This window comes from Oncorhynchus gorbuscha, unplaced genomic scaffold (assembly GCF_021184085.1).
Source record: "Oncorhynchus gorbuscha isolate QuinsamMale2020 ecotype Even-year unplaced genomic scaffold, OgorEven_v1.0 Un_scaffold_2085, whole genome shotgun sequence".
Taxonomy (NCBI): domain Eukaryota; kingdom Metazoa; phylum Chordata; class Actinopteri; order Salmoniformes; family Salmonidae; genus Oncorhynchus; species Oncorhynchus gorbuscha.
The window spans coordinates 46,653-70,874 of record NW_025746679.1 but is presented as its reverse complement, the minus strand read 5'-3'; the positions used below and the strand labels follow the sequence as shown (position 1 = coordinate 70,874).

Below are 24,222 nucleotides of genomic sequence, written 5' to 3'. Positions count from 1 at the left end.
GTGAGGTATTCTGCCACTGTGTACTCTCTGTTTAGGGTCAGTCACAGTGGTCAGGTATTCTGCCACTGTGTACTCTCTGTTTAGGGTCAGTCACAGTGGTCAGGTATTCTGCCACTGTGTACTCTCTGTTTAGGGTCAGTCACCGTGGTCAGGTATTCTGCCAATGTGTACTCTCTGTTTAGGGCCAATGTTTTTTTTGTTCATTCTTTCCAATGTATCAAGTAATTAACTTTTTGTTTTCTCATGATTTGGTTGGGTCTAATTGTGCTGCTGTGCTGGGGCTCTGTGGGGTGTGTTAATGTTTGTGAACAGAGCCCCAGGAACAGCTTGCTTAGGGGACTCTTCTCCAGGTTCATCTCTCTGTAGGTGATGGCTTTATTTGGGAATCATTTCCTTTTAGGTGGTTGTAGAATTGAATGTCTCTTTTCTGTATTTTGATAACTTGCGGTTATCGGCCTAATTCTGCTCTGCATTATTTGGTGTTGTACATTGTACATGGAGGTGCTTTTACCGAATTCTGCATGCAGAGTCTCAATTCGGTGTTTGTTCCATTTCGTGAATTATCTCTCTCTCTCTTTCTCTTTTTTAATTGATCATGTAGATGTTTTTGCTGTTTTATAGAGCCAACAGATTGGTAAAGTGGTTTATCCACACATCTCTGTTCTGTCTCTCTCTCCCTCTTACATGCTTTCTCTCTCAGACCCACCCAGAGGGGCTCACAGATGTTGTTCTCTCTCTCTCAGACCCACCCAGAGGGGCTCACAGATGTTGTTCTCTCTCTCTCAGACCCACCCAGAGGGGCTCACAGATGTTGTTCTCTCTCTCTCAGACCCACCCAGGGGGGCTCACAGATGTTGTTCTCTCTCTCTCAGACCCACCCAGAGGGGCTCACATGGCAGCACAGATGTTGTTATCTCTCTCTCAGACCCACCCAGGGGGGCTCACAGATGTTGTTCTCTCTCTCTCAGACCCACCCAGAGGGGCTCACATGGCAGCACAGATGTTGTTATCTCTCTCTCAGACCCACCCAGGGGGGCTCACATGGCAGCACAGATGTTGTTATCTCTCTCTCTCAGACCCACCCAGGGGGGCTCACATGGCAGCACAGATGTTGTTATCTCTCTCAGACCCACCCAGAGGGGCTCACATGGCAGCACAGATGTTGTTATCTCTCTCTCAGACCCAACCAGAGGGGCTCACATGGCAGCACAGATGTTGTTATCTCTCTCAGACCCACCCAGAGGGGCTCACATGGCAGCACAGATGTTGTTATCTCTCTCAGACCCACCCAGAGGGGCTCACATGGCAGCACAGATGTTGTTTGCTCCATAATTCATTGTCTCAATAAACTATTGAGTTAAGCTTACTGTCTCTTATTAGAGCTGTGTGATTAAATATGCACACACACACACACACACACACACACACACACACACACACACACACACACACACACACACACACACACACACACACACACACACACACACACACACACACACACACACACACGCACACACGCAAAACACACACACACACTCTCTCTCTATTTATCTCTCTCTCGCACACACATACACACACGTATAGTGGCATGTATGTTTAATCCGTTACCCATAGTTGAATTACACCGTACAGCCTATACGCTACGACCGACAAAACGAAACCTCTCCCGTGGTCCTGGTCACGCTGTCCCTTTGATGAAAGGTTTGTGTTGACTCGTCCGCCTCGCGCTAGACTAGGTACCATGTTCCTAAGGACTCCGTTTGATGACGTCGAGCCAAGCGTTACAAATGGAGACGAAAATGAATCAACGTCTCACGGGGGAGCCCGTGGTGGCGTGACGTTTACACCTAAAAGCAATCTCAATCTTCACCAGGGCGGAACGTTGTTTTGGAGAGAGGCAATAACTTTTCTTTCCAGACCAGGGAGTTCAGATAAGTTAACTCAACTGCCTAGTCAACAAATTGATTGAATACTATATTTGAACTGAGGTAAACTTTCAACGCGACAATTTGAGCGATATCATTGTCATGTCGTAGCCTACGCATAGGCTGTACGCAATTTAGGTTAAATCCTCACCAGATGTGTTATTATCAACTTCCTCGATATAAAATGAATATGTCACCTGGCCAACCGTTTGCAACATAGTCTATCAGGTTCTTATCCAACGCCAGCTGCGCGAATTGAACAGGCAGATTTCAGCAGTTTGAGGCTATGCTACAAACGGGTTATGATGCGCTGTCCATGGGGCTAAAATCGTTTTCTCCGGTTCAAGACTTCAGTCGGAAACTGCAAATACATAAATTCAGTTCAAATGTCTTCTTCAGCTTATTAAACTCGTCTATTATACCGACGACTTTGATGTGTTTGTGCACTTATCTATCTTCCTGTGTTGGGTTTGGAGTGGTGCGCGTGAGGTAGCGCCCAAAGGGGTGGAACGAAGCGAAGTTCCGTGTCTCTCTCGTGAGCCAAGCTGCGTACGGGCAGTCTCACAGCGCAATACGTTTACCGGAGAGAGCCAGACATTTCGTGCTGTTTGTAGCCTGCTGTTTCCTGTTAACGGACTAAATCGCCGTTGTTTCACAGGGTAGGGACAGTTCCCCAGTAGACTACCGGACGAGAGATGAATCAAGCTGCGCGAGGGACTTTGCTGCTCCTCGTCTTTGTGTTGATAATGCAAGGTAAGCTACTTTAATAACTAAACGACCATGTTGTGGAATTCAACTGTTGGTTGTATTTTGGTTCGTTTTTATAATAAGCAATATGCATTTAAAACTTTCCTTGTTTTTGAAGAGAGGCGTAAGATACTGTTATGTTTGCGTCGCAGAGTGGGGTGTACTTCACTTGGAAACGGTGAACTGTCATAGTGGCAGTATATAAAGGCGAATTTCGTGATATATGATTGTCCCGTCTTACAAAAATGTGTGAAAATGGTTTTGAGGAATGTATACTTATTTAGTCAACTGAGTGATACTGGGTGTGTCTATGGACACATTGAAGAGGAATAGAGAAAGTGACGGGAAATTTTTTCACTTTTGCGGACACATTGTAATAGCCAAAACAGATTGACATCATATATAGCTTCTCTGTTTACAAGGTACGTACAGAAAGTTAGACTACACATCATCATAACGCCTATAGGCCCATCATTCTATTAGCCAAAAACAGATTGACATCATATATAGCTTCTCTGTTTACAAGGTACGTACAGAAAGTTAGACTACACATCATCATAACGCCTATAGGCCCATCATTCTATTAGCCAAAAACAGATTGACATCATATATAGCTTCTCTGTTTACAAGGTACGTACAGAAAGTTAGACTACACATCATCATAACGCCTATAGGCCCATCATTTAATATGTTGAACATTGTTCTTCGGACAACATCCATGAGAAAATGAAGCGTTGTCGTGTGAAGTACACCAACATGATAGAATATCATGCAACACTGTCGTGTGAAGTACACCAACATGATAGAATATCATGCAACACTGTCGTGTGAAGTACACCAACATGATAGAATATCATGCAACACTGTCGTGTGAAGTACACCAACATGATAGAATATCATGCAACACTGTCGTGTGAAGTACACCAACATGATAGAATATCATGCAACACTGTCGTGTGAAGTACACCAACATGATAGAATATCATGCAACACTGTCGTGTGATGTACACCAACATGATAGAATATCATGCAACACTGTCGTGTGATGTACACCAACATGATAGAATATCATGCAACACTGTCGTGTGATGTACACCAACATGATAGAATATCATGCAACACTGTCGTGTGAAGTACACCAACATGATAGAATATCATGCAACACTGTCGTGTGAAGTACACCAACATGATAGAATATCATGCAACACTGTCGTGTGAAGTACACCAACATGATAGAATATCATGCAACACTGTCGTGTGAAGTACACCAACATGATAGAATATCATGCAACACTGTCGTGTGAAGTACACCAACATGATAGAATATCATGCAACACTGTCGTGTGAAGTACACCAACATGATAGAATATCATGCAACACTGTCGTGTGAAGTACACCAACATGATAGAATATCATGCAACACTGTCGTGTGAAGTACACCAACATGATAGAATATCATGCAACACTGTCGTGTGAAGTACACCAACATGATAGAATATCATGCAACACTGTCGTGTGAAGTACACCAACATGATAGAATATCATGCAACACTGTCGTGTGAAGTACACCAACATGATAGAATATCATGCAACACTGTCGTGTGATGTACACCAACATGATAGAATATCATGCAACACTGTCGTGTGATGTACACCAACATGATAGAATATCATGCAACACTGTCGTGTGATGTACACCAACATGATAGAATATCATGCAACACTGTCGTGTGAAGTACACCAACATGATAGAATATCATGCAACACTGTCGTGTGAAGTACACCAACATGATAGAATATCATGCAACACTGTCGTGTGAAGTACACCAACATGATAGAATATCATGCAACACTGTCGTGTGAAGTACACCAACATGATAGAATATCATGCAACACTGTCGTGTGAAGTACACCAACATGATAGAATATCATGCAACACTGTCGTGTGAAGTACACCAACATGATAGAATATCATGCAACACTGTCGTGTGAAGTACACCAACATGATAGAATATCATGCAACACTGTCGTGTGAAGTACACCAACATGATAGAATATCATGCAACACTGTCGTGTGAAGTACACCAACATGATAGAATATCATGCAACACTGTCGTGTGAAGTACACCAACATGATAGAATATCATGCAACACTGTCGTGTGATGTACACCAACATGATAGAATATCATGCAACACTGTCGTGTGAAGTACACCAACATGATAGAATATCATGCAACACTGTCGTGTGAAGTACACCAACATGATAGAATATCATGCAACACTGTCGTGTGAAGTACACCAACATGATAGAATATCATGCAACACTGTCGTGTGAAGTACACCAACATGATAGAATATCATGCAACACTGTCGTGTGAAGTACACCAACATGATAGAATATCATGCAACACTGTCGTGTGAAGTACACCAACATGATAGAATATCATGCAACACTGTCGTGTGAAGTACACCAACATGATAGAATATCATGCAACACTGTCGTGTGAAGTACACCAACATGATAGAATATCATGCAACACTGTCGTGTGAAGTACACCAACATGATAGAATATCATGCAACACTGTCGTGTGAAGTACACCAACATGATAGAATATCATGCAACACTGTCGTGTGAAGTACACCAACATGATAGAATATCATGCAACACTGTCGTGTGAAGTACACCAACATGATAGAATATCATGCAACACTGTCGTGTGAAGTACACCAACATGATAGAATATCATGCAACACTGTCGTGTGAAGTACACCAACATGATAGAATATCATGCAACACTGTCGTGTGAAGTACACCAACATGATAGAATATCATGCAACACTGTCGTGTGAAGTACACCAACATGATAGACTATCATGCAACACTGTCGTGTGAAGTACACCAACATGATAGAATATCATGCAACACTGTCGTGTGAAGTACACCAACATGATAGAATATCATGCAACACTGTCGTGTGAAGTACACCAACATGATAGACTATCATGCAACACTGTCGTGTGAAGTACACCAACATGATGGAAACACTGTCGTGTGAAGTACACCAACATGATGGAAACACTGTCGTGTGAAGTACACCAACATGATGGAAACACTGTCGTGTGAAGTACACCAACATGATAGAATATCAGGAAACACTGTCGTGTGAAGTACACCAACATGATGGAAACACTGTCGTGTGAAGTACACCAACATGATGGAAACACTGTCGTGTGAAGTACACCAACATGATGGAATATCAGGAAACACTGTCGTGTGAAGTACACCAACATGATAGAATATCAGGAAACACTGTCGTGTGAAGTACACCAACATGATAGAATATCAGGAAACACTGTCGTGTGAAGTACACCAACATGATGGAATATCAGGAAACACTTTCGTGTGAAGTACACCAACATGATGGAATATCAGGCAACACTGTCGTGTGAAGTACACCAACATGATGGAAACACTGTCGTGTGAAGTACACCAACATGATGGAAACACTGTCGTGTGAAGTACACCAACATGATGGAAACACTGTCGTGTGAAGTACACCAACATGATGGAATATCAGGCAACACTGTCGTGTGAAGTACACCAACATGATGGAAACACTATTGTGTGAAGTACACCAACATGATGGAAACACTGTCGTGTGAAGTACACCAACATGATGGAATATCAGGAAACACTGTTGTGTGAAGTACACCAACATGATGGAAACACTGTCGTGTGAAGTACACCAACATGATGGAAACACTGTCGTGTGAAGTACACCAACATGATGGAAACACTGTCGTGTGAAGTACACCAACATGATGGAAACACTGTCGTGTGAAGTACACCAACATGATGGAAACACTGTCGTGTGAAGTACACCAACATGATGGAAACACTGTCGTGTGAAGTACACCAACATGATGGAAACACTGTCGTGTGAAGTACACCAACATGATGGAAACACTGTCGTGTGAAGTACACCAACATGATGGAAACACTGTCGTGTGATGTACCTCAACATGATGGAATACCAGGCAACACTGTCATCATAGCCTATCCAGGCTCGTATAAACGGGGGAGTTTGATGTAGGCCTGTATGCAAAATGTGTTTTGAGTCGAAATGATTTATAACCGGAATATGTGATGCTGTTTATGTTATTGTTAACAAATAGAGAGAGACAGAGAGAGAGAGAACAGAATCTGATTATGGAACTGCAGAGCTAGTAAACACTTCTAACATAATTTACTCTCTCCCTCCATATATCTCTCACTCTCCATATCATTCTCTCTCTCTCTATCTATCTCTATCTCCCGCGCTCGCTCTCTCCATCTCTCTCTATCTATCTCTATCTCCCGCGCTCGCTCTCTCCATCTCTCTCTATTGTACCACGCACAGATTTTACATTGACTGCACAGATTTTACATTGACTGCACAGATTTTACATTGACTGCACAGATTTTACATTGACTGCACAGATTTTACATTGACTGCACAGATTTTACATTGATCGTATGCATTTTTTATATGTTAAATGTTTTCCCAACAGGTCATGCTCACTTTGGCCTGGGTTTGGTGGATGTTTCTAAGTGATGATCTATTAATTGATTTTAAGGGGAGAAACCCAGACTTCCACATCCTTTGTTTTTAAATTGATATTAATCATCTTGAACTTCAAAATGTCTTCCTACTGTCCTCTCATTCCCCCGTTGACAGGAAGCAACAGGTTTTCACCACCTATTGTTTTAGTGCAGAAGAAGGAAAGGAGATAAGGAAATGAAGGAATCCACATTAGACTATAACGATGCACCCATTTTCTTACAATTGGCGAGGAAGGAATCAACGTTAGACCTCAGTATGGAGATGCACCCATCGCCTAAGACAAAGAGAGGAAGGATGCCCCTTTAGACTATCAAAATGCACTCATCGCCTAAGACAAAGAGAGGAAGGATGCCTCTAGACTATCAAGATGCACCCATCGCTTAGGTCAAAGAGAGGAAGGATGCCTCTAGACTATCAAGATGCACTCATCGCCTAAGACAAAGAGAGGAAGGATGCCTCTAGACTATCAAGATGCACCCATCGCCTAAGACAAAGAGAGGAAGGATGCCTCTTTAGACTATCAAGATGCACCCATCGCCTAGGACAAAGAGAGGAAGGATGCCCCTTTAGACTATCAAGATGCACTCATCGCCTAAGACAAAGAGAGGAAGGATGCCTCTTTAGACTATCAAGATGCACTCATCGCCTAAGACAAAGAGAGGAAGGATGCCTCTAGACTATCAAGATGCACTCATCGCCTAAGACAAAGAGAGGAAGGATGCCTCTAGACTATCAAGATGCACTCATCGCCTAAGACAAAGAGAGGAAGGATGCCTCTAGACTATCAAGATGCACTCATCGCCTAAGACAAAGAGAGGAAGGATGCCCCTTTAGACTATCAAGATGCACTCATCGCCTAAGACAAAGAGAGGAAGGATGCCTCTTTAGACTATCAAGATGCACCCATCGCCTAAGACAAAGAGAGGAAGGATGCCTCTTTAGACTATCAAGATGCACCCATCGCCTAAGACAAAGAGAGGAAGGATGCCCCTTTAGACTATCAAAATGCACTCATCGCCTAAGACAAAGAGAGGAAGGATGCCTCTAGACTATCAAGATGCACCCATCGCCTAAGACAAAGAGAGGAAGGATGCCCCTTTAGACTATCAAAATGCACCCATCGCCTAAGACAAAGAGAGGAAGGATGCCCCTTTAGACTATCAAAATGCACCCATCGCCTAAGACAAAGAGAGGAAGGATGCCCCTTTAGACTATCAAAATGCACTCATCGCCTAAAACAAAGAGAGGAAGGATGCCCCTTTAGACTATCAAAATGCACCCATCGCCTAAGACAAAGAGAGGAAGGATGCCTCTAGACTATCAAGATGCACTCATCGCCTAAGACAAAGAGAGGAAGGATGCCCCTTTAGACTATCAAGATGCACTCATCGCCTAAGACAAAGAGAGGAAGGATGCCCCTTTAGACTATCAAAATGCACCCATCGCCTAGGACAAAGAGAGGAAGGATGCCCCTTTAGACTATCAAGATGCACCCATCGCCTAAGACAAAGAGAGGAAGGATGCCCCTTTAGACTATCAAGATGCACCCATCGCCTAAGACAAAGAGAGGAAGGATGCCCCTTTAGACTATCAAAATGCACCCATCGCCTAAGACAAAGAGAGGAAGGATGCCTCTAGACTATCAAGATGCACCCATCGCCTAAGACAAAGAGAGGAAGGATGCCTCTAGACTATCAAGATGCACTCATCGCCTAAGACAAAGAGAGGAAGGATGCCCCTTTAGACTATCAAAATGCACTCATCGCCTAAGACAAAGAGAGGAAGGATGCCCGTTTAGACTATCAAAATGCACTCATCGCCTAAGACAAAGAGAGGAAGGATGCCTCTAGACTATCAAGATGCACCCATCGCCTAAGACAAAGAGAGGAAGGATGCCCCTTTAGACTATCAAAATGCACTCATCGCCTAAGACAAAGAGAGGAAGGATGCCCGTTTAGACTATCAAAATGCACTCATCGCCTAAGACAAAGAGAGGAAGGATGCCTCTAGACTATCAAGATGCACCCATCGCCTAAGACAAAGAGAGGAAGGATGCCTCTAGACTATCAAGATGCACCCATCGCCTAAGACAAAGAGAGGAAGGATGCCTCTTTAGACTATCAAGATGCACTCATCGCCTAAGACAAAGAGAGGAAGGATGCCTCTTTAGACTATCAAGATGCACTCATCGCCTAAGACAAAGAGAGGAAGGATGCCCCTTTAGACTATCAAGATGCACCCATCGCCTAAGACAAAGAGAGGAAGGATGCCCCTTTAGACTATCAAGATGCACTCATCGCCTAAAACAAAGAGAGGAAGGATGCCCCTTTAGACTATCAAGATGCACCCATCGCCTAAGACAAAGAGAGGAAGGATGCCTCTAGACTATCAAGATGCACTCATCGCCTAAGACAAAGAGAGGAAGGATGCCCCTTTAGACTATCAAGATGCACCCATTTTCTGAAAAGAGGACAATAAAGTAGACCTCTTTTTTTCAGCCATTAAGATGCACCAATTTAACTACACAAGGTGAGGAAGGAATCCACCTGATATTATTGAGATGCATCCATTTTCATACAAGTGGAGTTACTCTTCTTTTTTTGCCAATAGAGACGTACCCATTGAACTAGACAAAAGGTCTATGAAAGAGTCCAGTGTAGATTACTGAGATGCAGCCAGGTGATTTATCTGATGACTTATAGACAGCCAGTGACCCGAAACTGCTCAGAGAAAACTCTGCCTGAACCAAGTCTCATCAGGAGAATAGCTGGCAACACACCATGTCCTCATCATGTCTTTAACCACACGAAGGTAAACATGGATAAATACATGCTTGATAAAGGGAGAAGTATGTGTGTGTGTGTGTGTGTGTGTGTGTGTGTGTGTGTGTGTGCGTGTGCGTGTGCGTGTGCGTGTGCGTGTGCGTGTGCGTGTGCGTGTGTGTGTACCACTGTGTCTAATGGATTGGAGGCGTTAGGTTTTGTCAGGCTTTTAGCTATTTTTGTCTCTCTGTCTTCACCTGCTCTCTCTGTCTGTGTCTTGCTCAGACATGGACTAACAAACAAACACATTCATGTATGCACATTCGTAAACAGGCACACACCCACACACATGCTTCCAAACACACACACACACACACACGCACACACACACACACTTTAATGCACACTCCTCCTGTTCTCTCTCTATCTCTCTCAATTCAAATCAATTAAAAGGGCTTTATTGGCTGGGAAACACACTATATATGCTGGAAGCCTCTATAAATGGAAGCCCCTTCAAATGAGTGGATTCAGCTGTTTCAGCCACACCTGTTGTTGACAGGTGTATAAAATCCAGCACACAGCCATGTGATCTCCATAACCGAACCGAACCAAACTGCCTCTGGAAGCAACATGAGCACAATAACTGTTAATTGGGAGCTTCATGAAATGGGTTTCCATGGGCGAGCAGCCACACAAAAGCCTAATATCACCATGCGCCAAGCGTTGTTTGTAGTGGTGTAAATCTCTGGAGTCTGGAGGAGTGGAAACGTGTTCTCTGGAGCTACGAATCACGCTTCACCATCTGGCAGTTTGACGGCTGAGTTTGGGTTTGGCGGAAGCTAGGAGAATGCTACCGTCCCCAATGCATAGTGCTTAGGGTGGCTGGATTCTTTGACAATTTTTAGGGCCTTCCTCTGACACCGCCTGGTATAGAGGTCCTGGATGGCAGGAAGCTTGGCCCTAGTGATGTACTGGGCCGTTCGCACTACCCTCTGTAGTGCCTTGCGGTCGAGCAGTTGCCATACCAGGCAGTGATGCAACCAGTCAGGGCTCTCAATGGTGCAGCTGTACAACCTTTTGAAGATCTGAGGACCCATGCCAAATCTTTTCAGTCTCCTGAGGGGGAATAGATTTTGTTGTGCCCTCTTCACGACTGTCTTGGTGTGCTTGGACCATGTTAGTTTTTTGGTGACGTGGATGCCAAGGAACTTGAAGCTCTCAACCTGCTCCACTGCAGCCCTGTCCATGAGACATTCTATACGATTCTGTGATTCCAACGTTGTGGTAACAGTTTGGGGAAAGCATTTTCCCTTTTCAGCATGACAATGCCCCTGTGTACCGAGAGAGGTTCATATAGAAATGCTTTGTTGAGATCGGTGTGGAAGAACTTGACTGGCTTGCACAGAGCCCTGACCTCAACCCCATCAAACAACTTTGGGATGAATTGGAACGCCGACTGCGAGCCAGGCCTAATCACCCAACATCAGTGCCCAACATCACTAATGCTCTTGTGGCTGAATGGAAGCAAATCCCCGCAGCAATGTTCTAATATTTAATGGAAAGCCTCCCAGAAGACTTGAGGCTGTTATAGCAGCAAACAGGGGACCAAATCCATATTAATGCCCATGATTTTGAAATGAGATGTTTAACAAGCAGGTATCCACATATTTTTGGTCATGCAGTGTATGTTTACATTGCCAAGGCAAATGGAATATACAATAAACAAAAGGGAAATAAAATTTAAAAAATAATAAAAAAAATACTAAAATAATAAATAAAATCAGTAAACACTACAATCACAAAAGTTTTTAAATAATATAGACATTTCAAATGTTGTGTTATGTATTATGACTATGTACAGTGTTGTAACAATTACAAATAGTTGAAGTGTGAAAATAAATAAACAGATAAATATAGGTTTTATCTACAATGTTGGTTGAGCTCCACTTCTCTCTCTCTCTCTCTCTCTCTCTCTCTCTCTCTCTCTCTCTCTCTCTCTCTCTCTCTCTCTCTCTCTCTCTCTCTCTCTCTCTCTCTCTCTCTCTCTCTCTCTCTCTCTCTCTCTCTCTCTCTCTCTCTCTCTCTCTCTCTCTCTCTCTCTCTCTCTCTCTCTCTCTCTCTCTCTGCTACACATCACTTCCAGTAAACATGTATCATAACTCCAGTACTGTGGCTGCTCCATTACAAGACCTTGGTGTGTGTGTGTGTGTGTGTGTGTGTGTGTGTGTGTGTGTGTAGTTACGTTAGTTTGTCTGTCACATGGTTTACCTACTCCTCCTCTCTCTCTGCCTCTGAATGAATGATGATCAGGTCCCTGAACTGAGCTGCTGCATGTATCATTTATGTCCCCTTCTGTTGATGAGGGATAGGGTCACTATAACATATAGGGCTATAGAGGGATGGTTGTGTGTGTGTCATGGCTCCATGTCCCATGTTGATGAGGGATAGGGTCACTATAACATGCAGGGCTATAGAGGGATGGTTGTGTGTGTGTGTCATGGCTCCATGTCCCATGTTGATGAGGGATAGGGTCACTATAACATGCAGGGCTATAGAGGGATGGTTGTGTGTGTGTCATGGCTCCATGTCCCATGTTGATGAGGGATAGGGTCACTATAACATGCAGGGCTATAGAGGGATGGTTGTGTGTGTGTGTCATGGCTCCATGTCCCATGTTGATGAGGGATAGGGTCACTATAACATGCAGGGCTATAGAGGGATGGTTGTGTGTGTGTCATGTTGATGAGGGATAGGGTCACTATAACATGCAGGGCTATAGAGGGATGGTTGTGTGTGTGTGTCATGGCTCCATGTCCCATGTTGATGAGGGATAGTGTCATGCAGGTGAAAGAGGACCCAAAAGCGACTTAACAGAAACAGAGTTTATTTAAGTCCAAACAGGGAATAACAGAAATCCTCTAGTCTGTAGAGGGGAATAACTGGAGAAGCGGCCACAGACTGCAGGTCGCTTCGGGTAGGCGCAGGCCGTGGTAGACAGAGACACCTGCTCACACGCAGCATCTGATGAAGGCAAAAAAACACGACAGGACAGGGCGATACACAATCACAGCAAAAACACGACAGGACAGGGCGAAACGCAATCACAGCATGGTGAATACTAAACAAGGAACCGACGGGACAGGAACGGAACACAAAGGAATAAATAGGGACTCTAATCAGGGGAAAGGATCGGGAACAGGTGTGGGAAGACTAAATGATGATTAGGGGAATAGGAACAGCTGGGAGCAGGAACGGAACGATAGAGAGAAGAGAGAGCGAGAGAGTGAGAGGGGAGGGGGAGAGAGAGGGATAGAAAGAGGGAAAGAACCCAATAAGACCAGCAGAGGGAAACGAACAGAATGGGGAGCACAGGGACAAGACATGATAATAAATGACAAACATGACAGTACCCCCACTCACCGAGCGCCTCCTGGCGCACTCGAGGAGGAATCCTGGCGGCAACGGAGGAAATCATCGATGAGTGAACGGTCCAGCACGTCCCGAGACGGAACCCAACTCCTCTCCTCAGGACCGTAACCCTCCCAATCCACTAAGTATTGGTGACCCCGTCCCCGAGAACGCATGTCCATGATCTTATGTACCTTGTAAATAGGTGCGCTCTCGACAAGGACGGGAGGGGGAGGGAAGACGAACGGGGGTGCGAAGAAAGGGCTTAACACAGGAGACATGGAAGACAGGATGGACGCGACGAAGATGTCGCGGAAGAAGCAGTCGCACAGCGACAGGATTGACGACCTGGGAGACACGGAACGGACCAATGAACCGCGGAGTCAACTTACGAGAAGCTGTCGTAAGAGGAAGGTTGCGAGTGGAAAGCCACACTCTCTGGCCGCAACAATACCTTGGACTCTTAATCCTGCGTTTATTGGCGGCTCTCACCGTCTGTGCCCTGTAACGGCAAAGTGCAGACCTCACCCTCCTCCAGGTGCGCTCACAACGTTGGACAAACGCTTGAGCGGAGGGAACGCTGGACTCGGCAAGCTGGGATGAGAACAGAGGAGGCTGGTAACCCAGACTACTCTGAAACGGAGATAACCCGGTAGCAGACGAAGGAAGCGAATTGTGAGCGTATTCTGCCCAGGGGAGCTGTTCTGCCCAAGACGCAGGGTTTCTGAAAGAAAGGCTGCGTAGTATGCGACCAATCGTCTGATTGGCCCTCTCTGCTTGACCGTTAGACTGGGGATGAAACCCGGAAGAGAGACTGACGGACGCACCAATCAAACGACAGAACTCCCTCCAAAACTGTGACGTGAATTGCGGGCCTCTGTCTGAAACGGCGTCTAACGGGAGGCCATGAATTCTGAATACATTCTCAATAATGATTTGTGCCGTCTCCTTAGCGGAAGGAAGTTTAGCGAGGGGAATGAAATGTGCCGCCTTAGAGAACCTATCGACAACCGTCAGAATCACAGTCTTCCCCGCAGACAAAGGCAGACCGGTAATGAAGTCTAAGGCAATGTGAGACCATGGTCGAGAAGGAATGGGGAGCGGTCTGAGACGACCGGCAGGAGGAGAGTTACCCGACTTAGTCTGCGCGCAGTCCGAACAAGCAGCCACGAAACGGCGCGTGTCACGCTCCTGAGTCGGCCACCAAAAGCGCTGGCGAATAGACGCAAGAGTGCCTCGAACACCGGGATGACCAGCTAACTTGGCAGAGTGAGCCCACTGAAGAACAGCCAGACGAGTGGAAACAGGAACGAAAAGGAGGTTACTAGGACAAGCGCGCGGCGACGCAGTGTGCGTGAGTGCTTGCTTAACCTGTCTTTCAATTCCCCAGACTGTTAACCCGACAACACGCCCATAAGGAAGAATCCCCTCGGGATCAGTAGAAGCCACAGAAGAACTAAACAGACGGGATAAGGCATCAGGCTTGGTGTTCTTGCTACCCGGACGGTAAGAAATCACAAACTCGAAACGAGCGAAAAACAACGCCCAACGAGCTTGACGGGCATTAAGTCGTTTGGCAGAACGGATGTACTCAAGGTTCTTATGGTCTGTCCAAACGACAAAAGGAACGGTCGCCCCCTCCAACCACTGTCGCCATTCGCCTAGGGCTAAGCGGATGGCGAGCAGTTCACGGTTACCCACATCATAGTTGCGCTCAGATGGCGACAGGCGATGAGAAAAATAAGCGCAAGGATGAACCTTATCGTCAGACTGGAAGCGCTGGGATAGAATGGCTCCCACGCCTACCTCTGAAGCGTCAACCTCGACAATGAATTGTCTAGTGACGTCAGGAGTAACGAGGATAGGAGCGGACGTAAAACGTTCTTTTAGAAGATCAAAAGCTCCCTGGGCGGAACCGGACCACTTAAAACACGTCTTGACAGAAGTAAGAGCTGTGAGAGGGGCAGCAACTTGACCGAAATTACGAATGAAACGCCGATAGAAATTAGCGAAACCTAAAAAGCGCTGCAACTCGACACGTGACCTTGGAACGGGCCAATCACTGACAGCTTGGACCTTAGCGGAATCCATCTGAATGCCTTCAGCGGAAATAACGGAACCGAGAAAAGTAACGGAGGAGACATGAAAAGAGCACTTCTCAGCCTTTACGTAGAGACAATTCTCTAAAAGGCGCTGTAGAACACGTCGAACGTGCTGAACATGAATCTCGAGTGACGGAGAAAAAATCAGGATATCGTCAAGATAGACAAAAACAAAAATGTTCAGCATGTCTCTCAGAACATCATTAACTAATGCCTGAAAAACAGCTGGCGCATTGGCGAGACCGAACGGCAGAACCCGGTACTCAAAATGCCCTAACGGAGTGTTAAACGCCGTTTTCCACTCGTCCCCCTCTCTGATGCGCACGAGATGGTAAGCGTTACGAAGGTCCAACTTAGTAAAGCACCTGGCTCCCTGCAGAATCTCGAAGGCTGATGACATAAGGGGAAGCGGATAACGATTCTTAACCGTTATGTCATTCAGCCCTCGATAATCCACGCAGGGCGCAGAGTACCGTCCTTCTTCATAACAAAAAGAACCCCGCCCCGGCCGGAGAAGAAGAAGGCACTATGGTACCGGCGTCAAGAGACACAGACAAATAATCCTCGAGAGCCTTACGTTCGGGAGCCGACAGAGAGTATAGTCTACCTCGAGGAGGAGTGGTCCCCGGAAGGAGATCAATACTACAATCATACGACCGGTGAGGAGGAAGGGAGTTGGCTCGGGACCGACTGAAGACCGTGCGCAGATCATGATATTCCTCCGGCACTCCTGTCAAATCGCCAGGTTCCTCCTGAGAAGTAGGGACAGAAGAAACGGGAGGGATGGCAGACATTAAACACTTCACATGACAAGAAACGTTCCAGGATAGGATAGAATTACTAGACCAATTAATAGAAGGATTATGACATACTAGCCAGGGATGACCCAAAACAACAGGTGTAAACGGTGAACGGAAAATCAAAAAGAAATAGTCTCACTGTGGTTACCAGATACTGTGAGGGTTAAAGGTAGTGTCTCAAATCTGATACTGGGAAGATGACTACCATCTAAGGCGAACATGGGCGTAGGCTTCTCTAACTCTCTGAAAGGAATGTCATGTTTCCGAACCCATGCTTCGTCCATGAAACAACCCTCAGCCCCAGAGTCTATCAAGGCACTACATGTAGCACCCGAACCGGTCCAGCGTAGGTGGACCGACAAAGTAGTACAGGACTTTGATGGAGAGACTTGAGTAGTTGCGCTCACCTGTAGCCCTCCGCTTACAGATGAGCTCTGGCTTTACTGGACATGAATTAACAAAATGTCCAGCAACTCCGCAATAGAGGCACAGGCGGTTGGTGATCCTCCGTTCCCTCTCCTTAGTCGAGATGCGAATCCCTCCCAGCTGCATGGGCTCAGTCTCAAAGCCAGAGGAGGGAGATGGTTGCGATGCGGAGCAGGGAAACACCGTTGATGCGAGCTCTCTTCCACGAGCCCGGTGACGAAGATCTACCCGTCGTTCTATGCGGATGGCGAGAGCAATCAAAGAGTCCACATCTGAAGGAACCTCCCGGGAGAGGATCTCATCCTTAACCACTGCGTGGAGTCCCTCCAGAAAACGAGCGAGCAGCGCCGGCTCGTTCCACTCACTAGAGGCAGCAAGAGTGCGAAACTCAATAGAATAATCCGTTATGGACCGTTCACCTTGGCATAAGGAAGCCAGGGCCCTAGAAGCCTCCCTACCAAAAACTGAACGGTCAAAAACCCGAATCATCTCCTCTTTAAAGTTCTGGAACTTGTTAGAGCAATCAGCCCTTGCCTCCCAGATAGCTGTGCCCCATTCTCGAGCCCGGCCAGTAAGGAGTGAAATGACGTAAGCAACCCGAGCTCTCTCTCTAGAGTATGTGTTGGGTTGGAGAGAGAACACAATCTCACACTGCGTGAGAAAGGAGCGGCACTCAGTGGGCTGCCCGGAGTAGCAAGGTGGGTTATTAACCCTAGGTTCTGGAGGCTCGGCAGGCCAGGAAGTAACAGGTGGCACGAGACGTAGACTCTGGAACTGTCCAGAGAGGTCGGAAACCTGAGCGGCCAGGTTCTCCACGGCATGGCGAGCAGCAGACAATTCCTGCTCGTGTCTGCCGAGCATGGCTCCTTGGATCTTGACGGCAGTGTAACGAGCGTCTGAAGTCGCTGGGTCCATTCCTTGGTCGGTTCCTTCTGTCATGCAGGTGAAAGAGGACCCAAAAGCGACTTAACAGAAACAGAGTTTATTTAAGTCCAAACAGGGAATAACAGAAATCCTCTAGTCTGTAGAGGGGAATAACTGGAGAAGCGGCCACAGACTGCAGGTCGCTTCGGGTAGGCGCAGGCCGTGGTAGACAGAGACACCTGCTCACACGCAGCATCTGATGAAGGCAAAAAAACACGACAGGACAGGGCGATACACAATCACAGCAAAAACACGACAGGACAGGGCGAAACGCAATCACAGCATGGTGAATACTAAACAAGGAACCGACGGGACAGGAACGGAACACAAAGGAATAAATAGGGACTCTAATCAGGGGAAAGGATCGGGAACAGGTGTGGGAAGACTAAATGATGATTAGGGGAATAGGAACAGCTGGGAGCAGGAACGGAACGATAGAGAGAAGAGAGAGCGAGAGAGTGAGAGGGGGAGGGGGAGAGAGAGGGATAGAAAGAGGGAAAGAACCCAATAAGACCAGCAGAGGGAAACGAACAGAATGGGGAGCACAGGGACAAGACATGATAATAAATGACAAACATGACAGATAGGGTCACTATAACATGCAGGGCTATAGAGGGATGGTTGTGTGTGTGTGTCATGGCTCCATGTCCCATGTTGATGAGGGATAGGGTCACTATAACATGCAGGGCTATAGAGGGATGGTTGTGTGTGTGTGTGTCATGGCTCCATGTCCCATGTTGATGAGGGATAGGGTCACTATAACATGCAGGGCTATAGAGGGATGGTTGTGTGTGTGTGTCATGGCTCCATGTCCCATGTTGATGAGGGATAGGGTCACTATAACAAGCAGGGCTATAGAGGGATGGTTGTGTGTGTGTCATGTTGATGAGGGATAGGGTCACTATAACATGCAGGGCTATAGAGGGATGGTTGTGTGTGTGTCATGTTGATGAGGGATAGGGTCACTATAACATGCAGGGCTATAGAGGGATGGTTGTGTGTGTGTCATGTTGATGAGGGATAGGGTCACTATAACATGCAGGGCTATAGAGGGATGGTTGTGTGTGTGTCATGGCTCCATGTCCCATGTTGATGAGGGATAGGGTTACTATAACATATAGGGCTATAGAGGGATGGTTGTGTGTGTGTGTCATGTTGATGAGGGATAGGGTCACTATAACATGCAGGGCTATAGAGGGATGGTTGTGTGTGTGTGTCATGGCTCCATGTCCCATGTTGATGAGGGATAGGGTCACTATAACATGCAGGGCTATAGAGGGATGGTTGTGTGTGTGTGTGTGTCATGGCTCCATGTCCCATGTTGATGAGGGATAGGGTCACTATAACATGCAGGGCTATAGAGGGATGGTTGTGTGTGTGTCATGGCTCCATGTCCCATGTTGATGAGGGATAGGGTCACTATAACATGCAGGGCTATAGAGGGATGGTTGTGTGTGTGTGTCATGGCTCCATGTCCCATGTTGATGAGGGATAGGGTCACTATAACATGCAGGGCTATAGAGGGATGGTTGTGTGTGTGTCATGTTGATGAGGGATAGGGTCACTATAACATGCAGGGCTATAGAGGGATGGTTGTGTGTGTGTCATGGCTCCATGTCCCATGTTGATGAGGGATAGGGTCACTATAACAAGCAGGGCTATAGAGGGATGGTTGTGTGTGTGTCATGGCTCCATGTCCCATGTTGATGAGGGATAGGGTCACTATAACATATAGGGCTATAGAGGGATGGTTGTGTGTGTGTGTCATGTTGATGAGGGATAGGGTCACTATAACATGCAGGGCTATAGAGGGATGGTTGTGTGTGTGTGTCATGGCTCCATGTCCCATGTTGATGAGGGATAGGGTCACTATAACATGCAGGGCTATAGAGGGATGGTTGTGTGTGTGTGTGTGTCATGGCTCCATGTCCCATGTTGATGAGGGATAGGGTCACTATAACATGCAGGGCTATAGAGGGATGGTTGTGTGTGTGTCATGGCTCCATGTCCCATGTTGATGAGGGATAGGGTCACTATAACATGCAGGGCTATAGAGGGATGGTTGTGTGTGTGTGTCATGGCTCCATGTCCCATGTTGATGAGGGATAGGGTCACTATAACATGCAGGGCTATAGAGGGATGGTTGTGTGTGTGTCATGTTGATGAGGGATAGGGTCACTATAACATGCAGGGCTATAGAGGGATGGTTGTGTGTGTGTGTCATGGCTCCATGTCCCATGTTGATGAGGGATAGGGTCACTATAACAAGCAGGGCTATAGAGGGATGGTTGTGTGTGTGTGTCATGGCTCCATGTCCCATGTTGATGAGGGAAAGGGTCACTATAACATGCAGGGCTATAGAGGGATGGTTGTGTGTGTGTCATGGCTCCATGTCCCATGTTGATGAGGGATAGGGTCACTATAACATATAGGGCTATAGAGTGATGGTTGTGTGTGTGTGTCATGGCTCCATGTCCCATGTTGATGAGGGATAGGGTCACTATAACATGCAGGGCTATAGAGGGATGGTTGTGTGTGTGTGTCATGGCTCCATGTCCCATGTTGATGAGGGATAGGGTCACTATAACATGCAGGGCTATAGAGGGATGGTTGTGTGTGTGTGTCATGGCTCCATGTCCCATGTTGATGAGGGATAGGGTCACTATAACATGCAGGGCTATAGAGGGATGGTTGTGTGTGTGTCATGTTGATGAGGGATAGGGTCACTATAACATATAGGGCTATAGAGGGATGGTTGTGTGTGTGTGTCATGGCTCCATGTCCCATGTTGATGAGGGATAGGGTCACTATAACATGCAGGGCTATAGAGGGATGGTTGTGTGTGTGTGTCATGGCTCCATGTCCCATGTTGATGAGGGATAGGGTCACTATAACATGCAGGGCTATAGAGGGATGGTTGTGTGTGTGTGTCATGGCTCCATGTCCCATGTTGATGAGGGATAGGGTCACTATAACATGCAGGGCTATAGAGGGATGGTTGTGTGTGTGTGTCATGGCTCCATGTCCCATGTTGATGAGGGATAGGGTCACTATAACATGCAGGGCTATAGAGGGATGGTTGTGTGTGTGTGTCATGGCTCCATGTCCCATGTTGATGAGGGATAGGGTCACTATAACATGCAGGGCTATAGAGGGATGGTTGTGTGTGTGTCATGGCTCCATGTCCCATGTTGATGAGGGATAGGGTCACTATAACATGCAGGGCTATAGAGGGATGGTTGTGTGTGTGTCATGGCTCCATGTCCATGTTGATGAGGGATAGGGTCACTATAACATGCAGGGCTATAGAGGGATGGTTGTGTGTGTGTGTCATGGCTCCATGTCCCATGTTGATGAGGGATAGGGTCACTATAACATGCAGGGCTATAGAGGGATGGTTGTGTGTGTATGTCATGGCTCCATGTCCCATGTTGATGAGGGAAAGGGTCACTATAACATGCAGGGCTATAGAGGGATGGTTGTGTGTGTGTCATGGCTCCATGTCCCATGTTGATGAGGGATAGGGTCACTATAACATGCAGGGCTATAGAGGGATGGTTGTGTGTGTGTCATGGCTCCATGTCCCATGTTGATGAGGGATAGGGTCACTATAACATGCAGGGCTATAGAGGGATGGTTGTGTGTGTGTCATGGCTCCATGTCCCATGTTGATGAGGATAGGGTCACTATAACAAGCAGGGCTATAGAGGGATGGTTGTGTGTGTGTGTCATGGCTCCATGTCCCATGTTGATGAGGGATAGGGTCACTATAACATGCAGGGCTATAGAGGGATGGTTGTGTGTGTGTGTCATGGCTCCATGTCCCATGTTGATGAGGGATAGGGTCACTATAACATGCAGGGCTATAGAGGGATGGTTGTGTGTGTGTGTCATGGCTCCATGTCCCATGTTGATGAGGGATAGGGTCACTATAACATGCAGGGCTATAGAGGGATGGTTGTGTGTGTGTCATGGCTCCATGTCCCATGTTGATGAGGGATAGGGTCACTATAACATGCAGGGCTATAGAGGGATGGTTGTGTGTGTGTCATGGCTCCATGTCCATGTTGATGAGGGATAGGGTCACTATAACATGCAGGGCTATAGAGGGATGGTTGTGTGTGTGTGTCATGGCTCCATGTCCCATGTTGATGAGGGATAGGGTCACTATAACATGCAGGGCTATAGAGGGATGGTTGTGTGTGTGTGTCATGGCTCCATGTCCCATGTTGATGAGGGATAGGGCCACTATAACATGCAGGGCTATAGAGGGATGGTTGTGTGTGTGTCATGGCTCCATGTCCCATGTTGATGAGGGATAGGGTCACTATAACATGCAGGGCTATAGAGGGATGGTTGTGTGTGTGTGTCATGGCTCCATGTCCCATGTTGATGAGGGATAGGGTCACTATAACATGCAGGGCTATAGAGGGATGGTTGTGTGTGTGTGTCATGGCTCCATGTCCCATGTTGATGAGGGATAGGGTCACTATAACATGCAGGGCTATAGAGGGATGGTTGTGTGTGTGTGTCATGGCTCCATGTCCCATGTTGATGAGGGATAGGGTCACTATAACATGCAGGGCTATAGAGGGATGGTTGTGTGTGTGTGTCATGGCTCCATGTCCCATGTTGATGAGGGATAGGGTCACTATAACATGCAGGGCTATAGAGGGATGGTTGTGTGTGTGTCATGGCTCCATGTCCCATGTTGATGAGGGATAGGGTCACTATAACATGCAGGGCTATAGAGGGATGGTTGTGTGTGTGTCATGGCTCCATGTCCATGTTGATGAGGATAGGGTCACTATAACATGCAGGGCTATAGAGGGATGGTTGTGTGTGTGTGTCATGGCTCCATGTCCCATGTTGATGAGGGATAGGGTCACTATAACATGCAGGGCTATAGAGGGATGGTTGTGTGTGTGTGTCATGGCTCCATGTCCCATGTTGATGAGGGATAGGGTCACTATAACATGCAGGGCTATAGAGGGATGGTTGTGTGTGTGTCATGGCTCCATGTCCCATGTTGATGAGGGATAGGGTCACTATAACATGCAGGGCTATAGAGGGATGGTTGTGTGTGTGTGTCATGGCTCCATGTCCCATGTTGATGAGGGATAGGGTCACTATAACATGCAGGACTATAGAGGGATGGTTGTGTGTGTGTGTCATGGCTCCATGTCCCATGTTGATGAGGGATAGGGTCACTATAACATGCAGGGCTATAGAGGGATGGTTGTGTGTGTGTGTCATGGCTCCATGTCCCATGTTGATGAGGGATAGGGTCACTATAACATGCAGGGCTATAGAGGGATGGTTGTGTGTGTGTGTCATGGCTCCATGTCCCATGTTGATGAGGGATAGGGTCACTATAACATGCAGGGCTATAGAGGGATGGTTGTGTGTGTGTGTCATGGCTCCATGTCCCATGTTGATGAGGATAGGGTCACTATAACATGCAGGGCTATAGAGGGATGGTTGTGTGTGTGTGTCATGGCTCCATGTCCCATGTTGATGAGGGATAGGGTCACTATAACATGCAGGGCTATAGAGGGATGGTTGTGTGTGTGTCATGGCTCCATGTCCCATGTTGATGAGGGATAGGGTCACTATAACATGCAGGGCTATAGAGGGATGGTTGTGTGTGTGTGTCATGGCTCCATGTCCCATGTTGATGAGGGATAGGGTCACTATAACATATAGGGCTATAGAGGGATGGTTGTGTGTGTCATGGCTCCATGTCCCATGTTGATGAGGGATAGGGTCACTATAACATGCAGGGCTATAGAGGGATGGTTGTGTGTGTGTCATGTTGATGAGGGATAGGGTCACTATAACATGCAGGGCTATAGAGGGATGGTTGTGTGTGTGTGTCATGGCTCCATGTCCCATGTTGATGAGGGATAGGGTCACTATAACATGCAGGGCTATAGAGGGATGGTTGTGTGTGTGTCATGGCTCCATGTCCCATGTTGATGAGGGATAGGGTCACTATAACATATAGGGCTATAGAGGGATGGTTGTGTGTGTGTGTCATGGCTCCATGTCCCATGTTGATGAGGGATAGGGTCACTATAACATGCAGGGCTATAGAGGGATGGTTGTGTGTGTGTGTCATGGCTCCATGTCCCATGTTGATGAGGGATAGGGTCACTATAACATGCAGGGCTATAGAGGGATGGTTGTGTGTGTGTGTCATGGCTCCATGTCCCATGTTGATGAGGGATAGGGTCACTATAACATGCAGGGCTATAGAGGGATGGTTGTGTGTGTGTCATGTTGATGAGGGATAGGGTCACTATAACATATAGGGCTATAGAGGGATGGTTGTGTGTGTGTGTCATGGCTCCATGTCCCATGTTGATGAGGGATAGGGTCACTATAACATGCAGGGCTATAGAGGGATGGTTGTGTGTGTGTGTCATGGCTCCATGTCCCATGTTGATGAGGGATAGGGTCACTATAACATGCAGGGCTATAGAGGGATGGTTGTGTGTGTGTGTCATGGCTCCATGT

At 46.7% G+C, this 24,222-nt stretch overlaps 1 protein-coding gene across 1 annotated transcript in view; it reads left to right on the top strand.

Moving 5' to 3' along the window:
* Window positions 1–1,796: 1,796 nt before the first annotated feature.
* LOC124024927 (neuronal acetylcholine receptor subunit alpha-3-like) overlaps window positions 1,797–24,222 on the top strand; it is a gene marked incomplete at its 3' end in the record, with an annotated part of 62,851 nt that continues 40,425 nt past the window's right edge. The window contains exons 1-2 of the mRNA XM_046338657.1: window positions 1,797–1,991; window positions 2,587–2,681. Coding sequence (XP_046194613.1) covers window positions 2,624–2,681 — 58 coding nt within the window. The remainder of the gene's footprint in view (window positions 1,992–2,586; window positions 2,682–24,222) is intronic.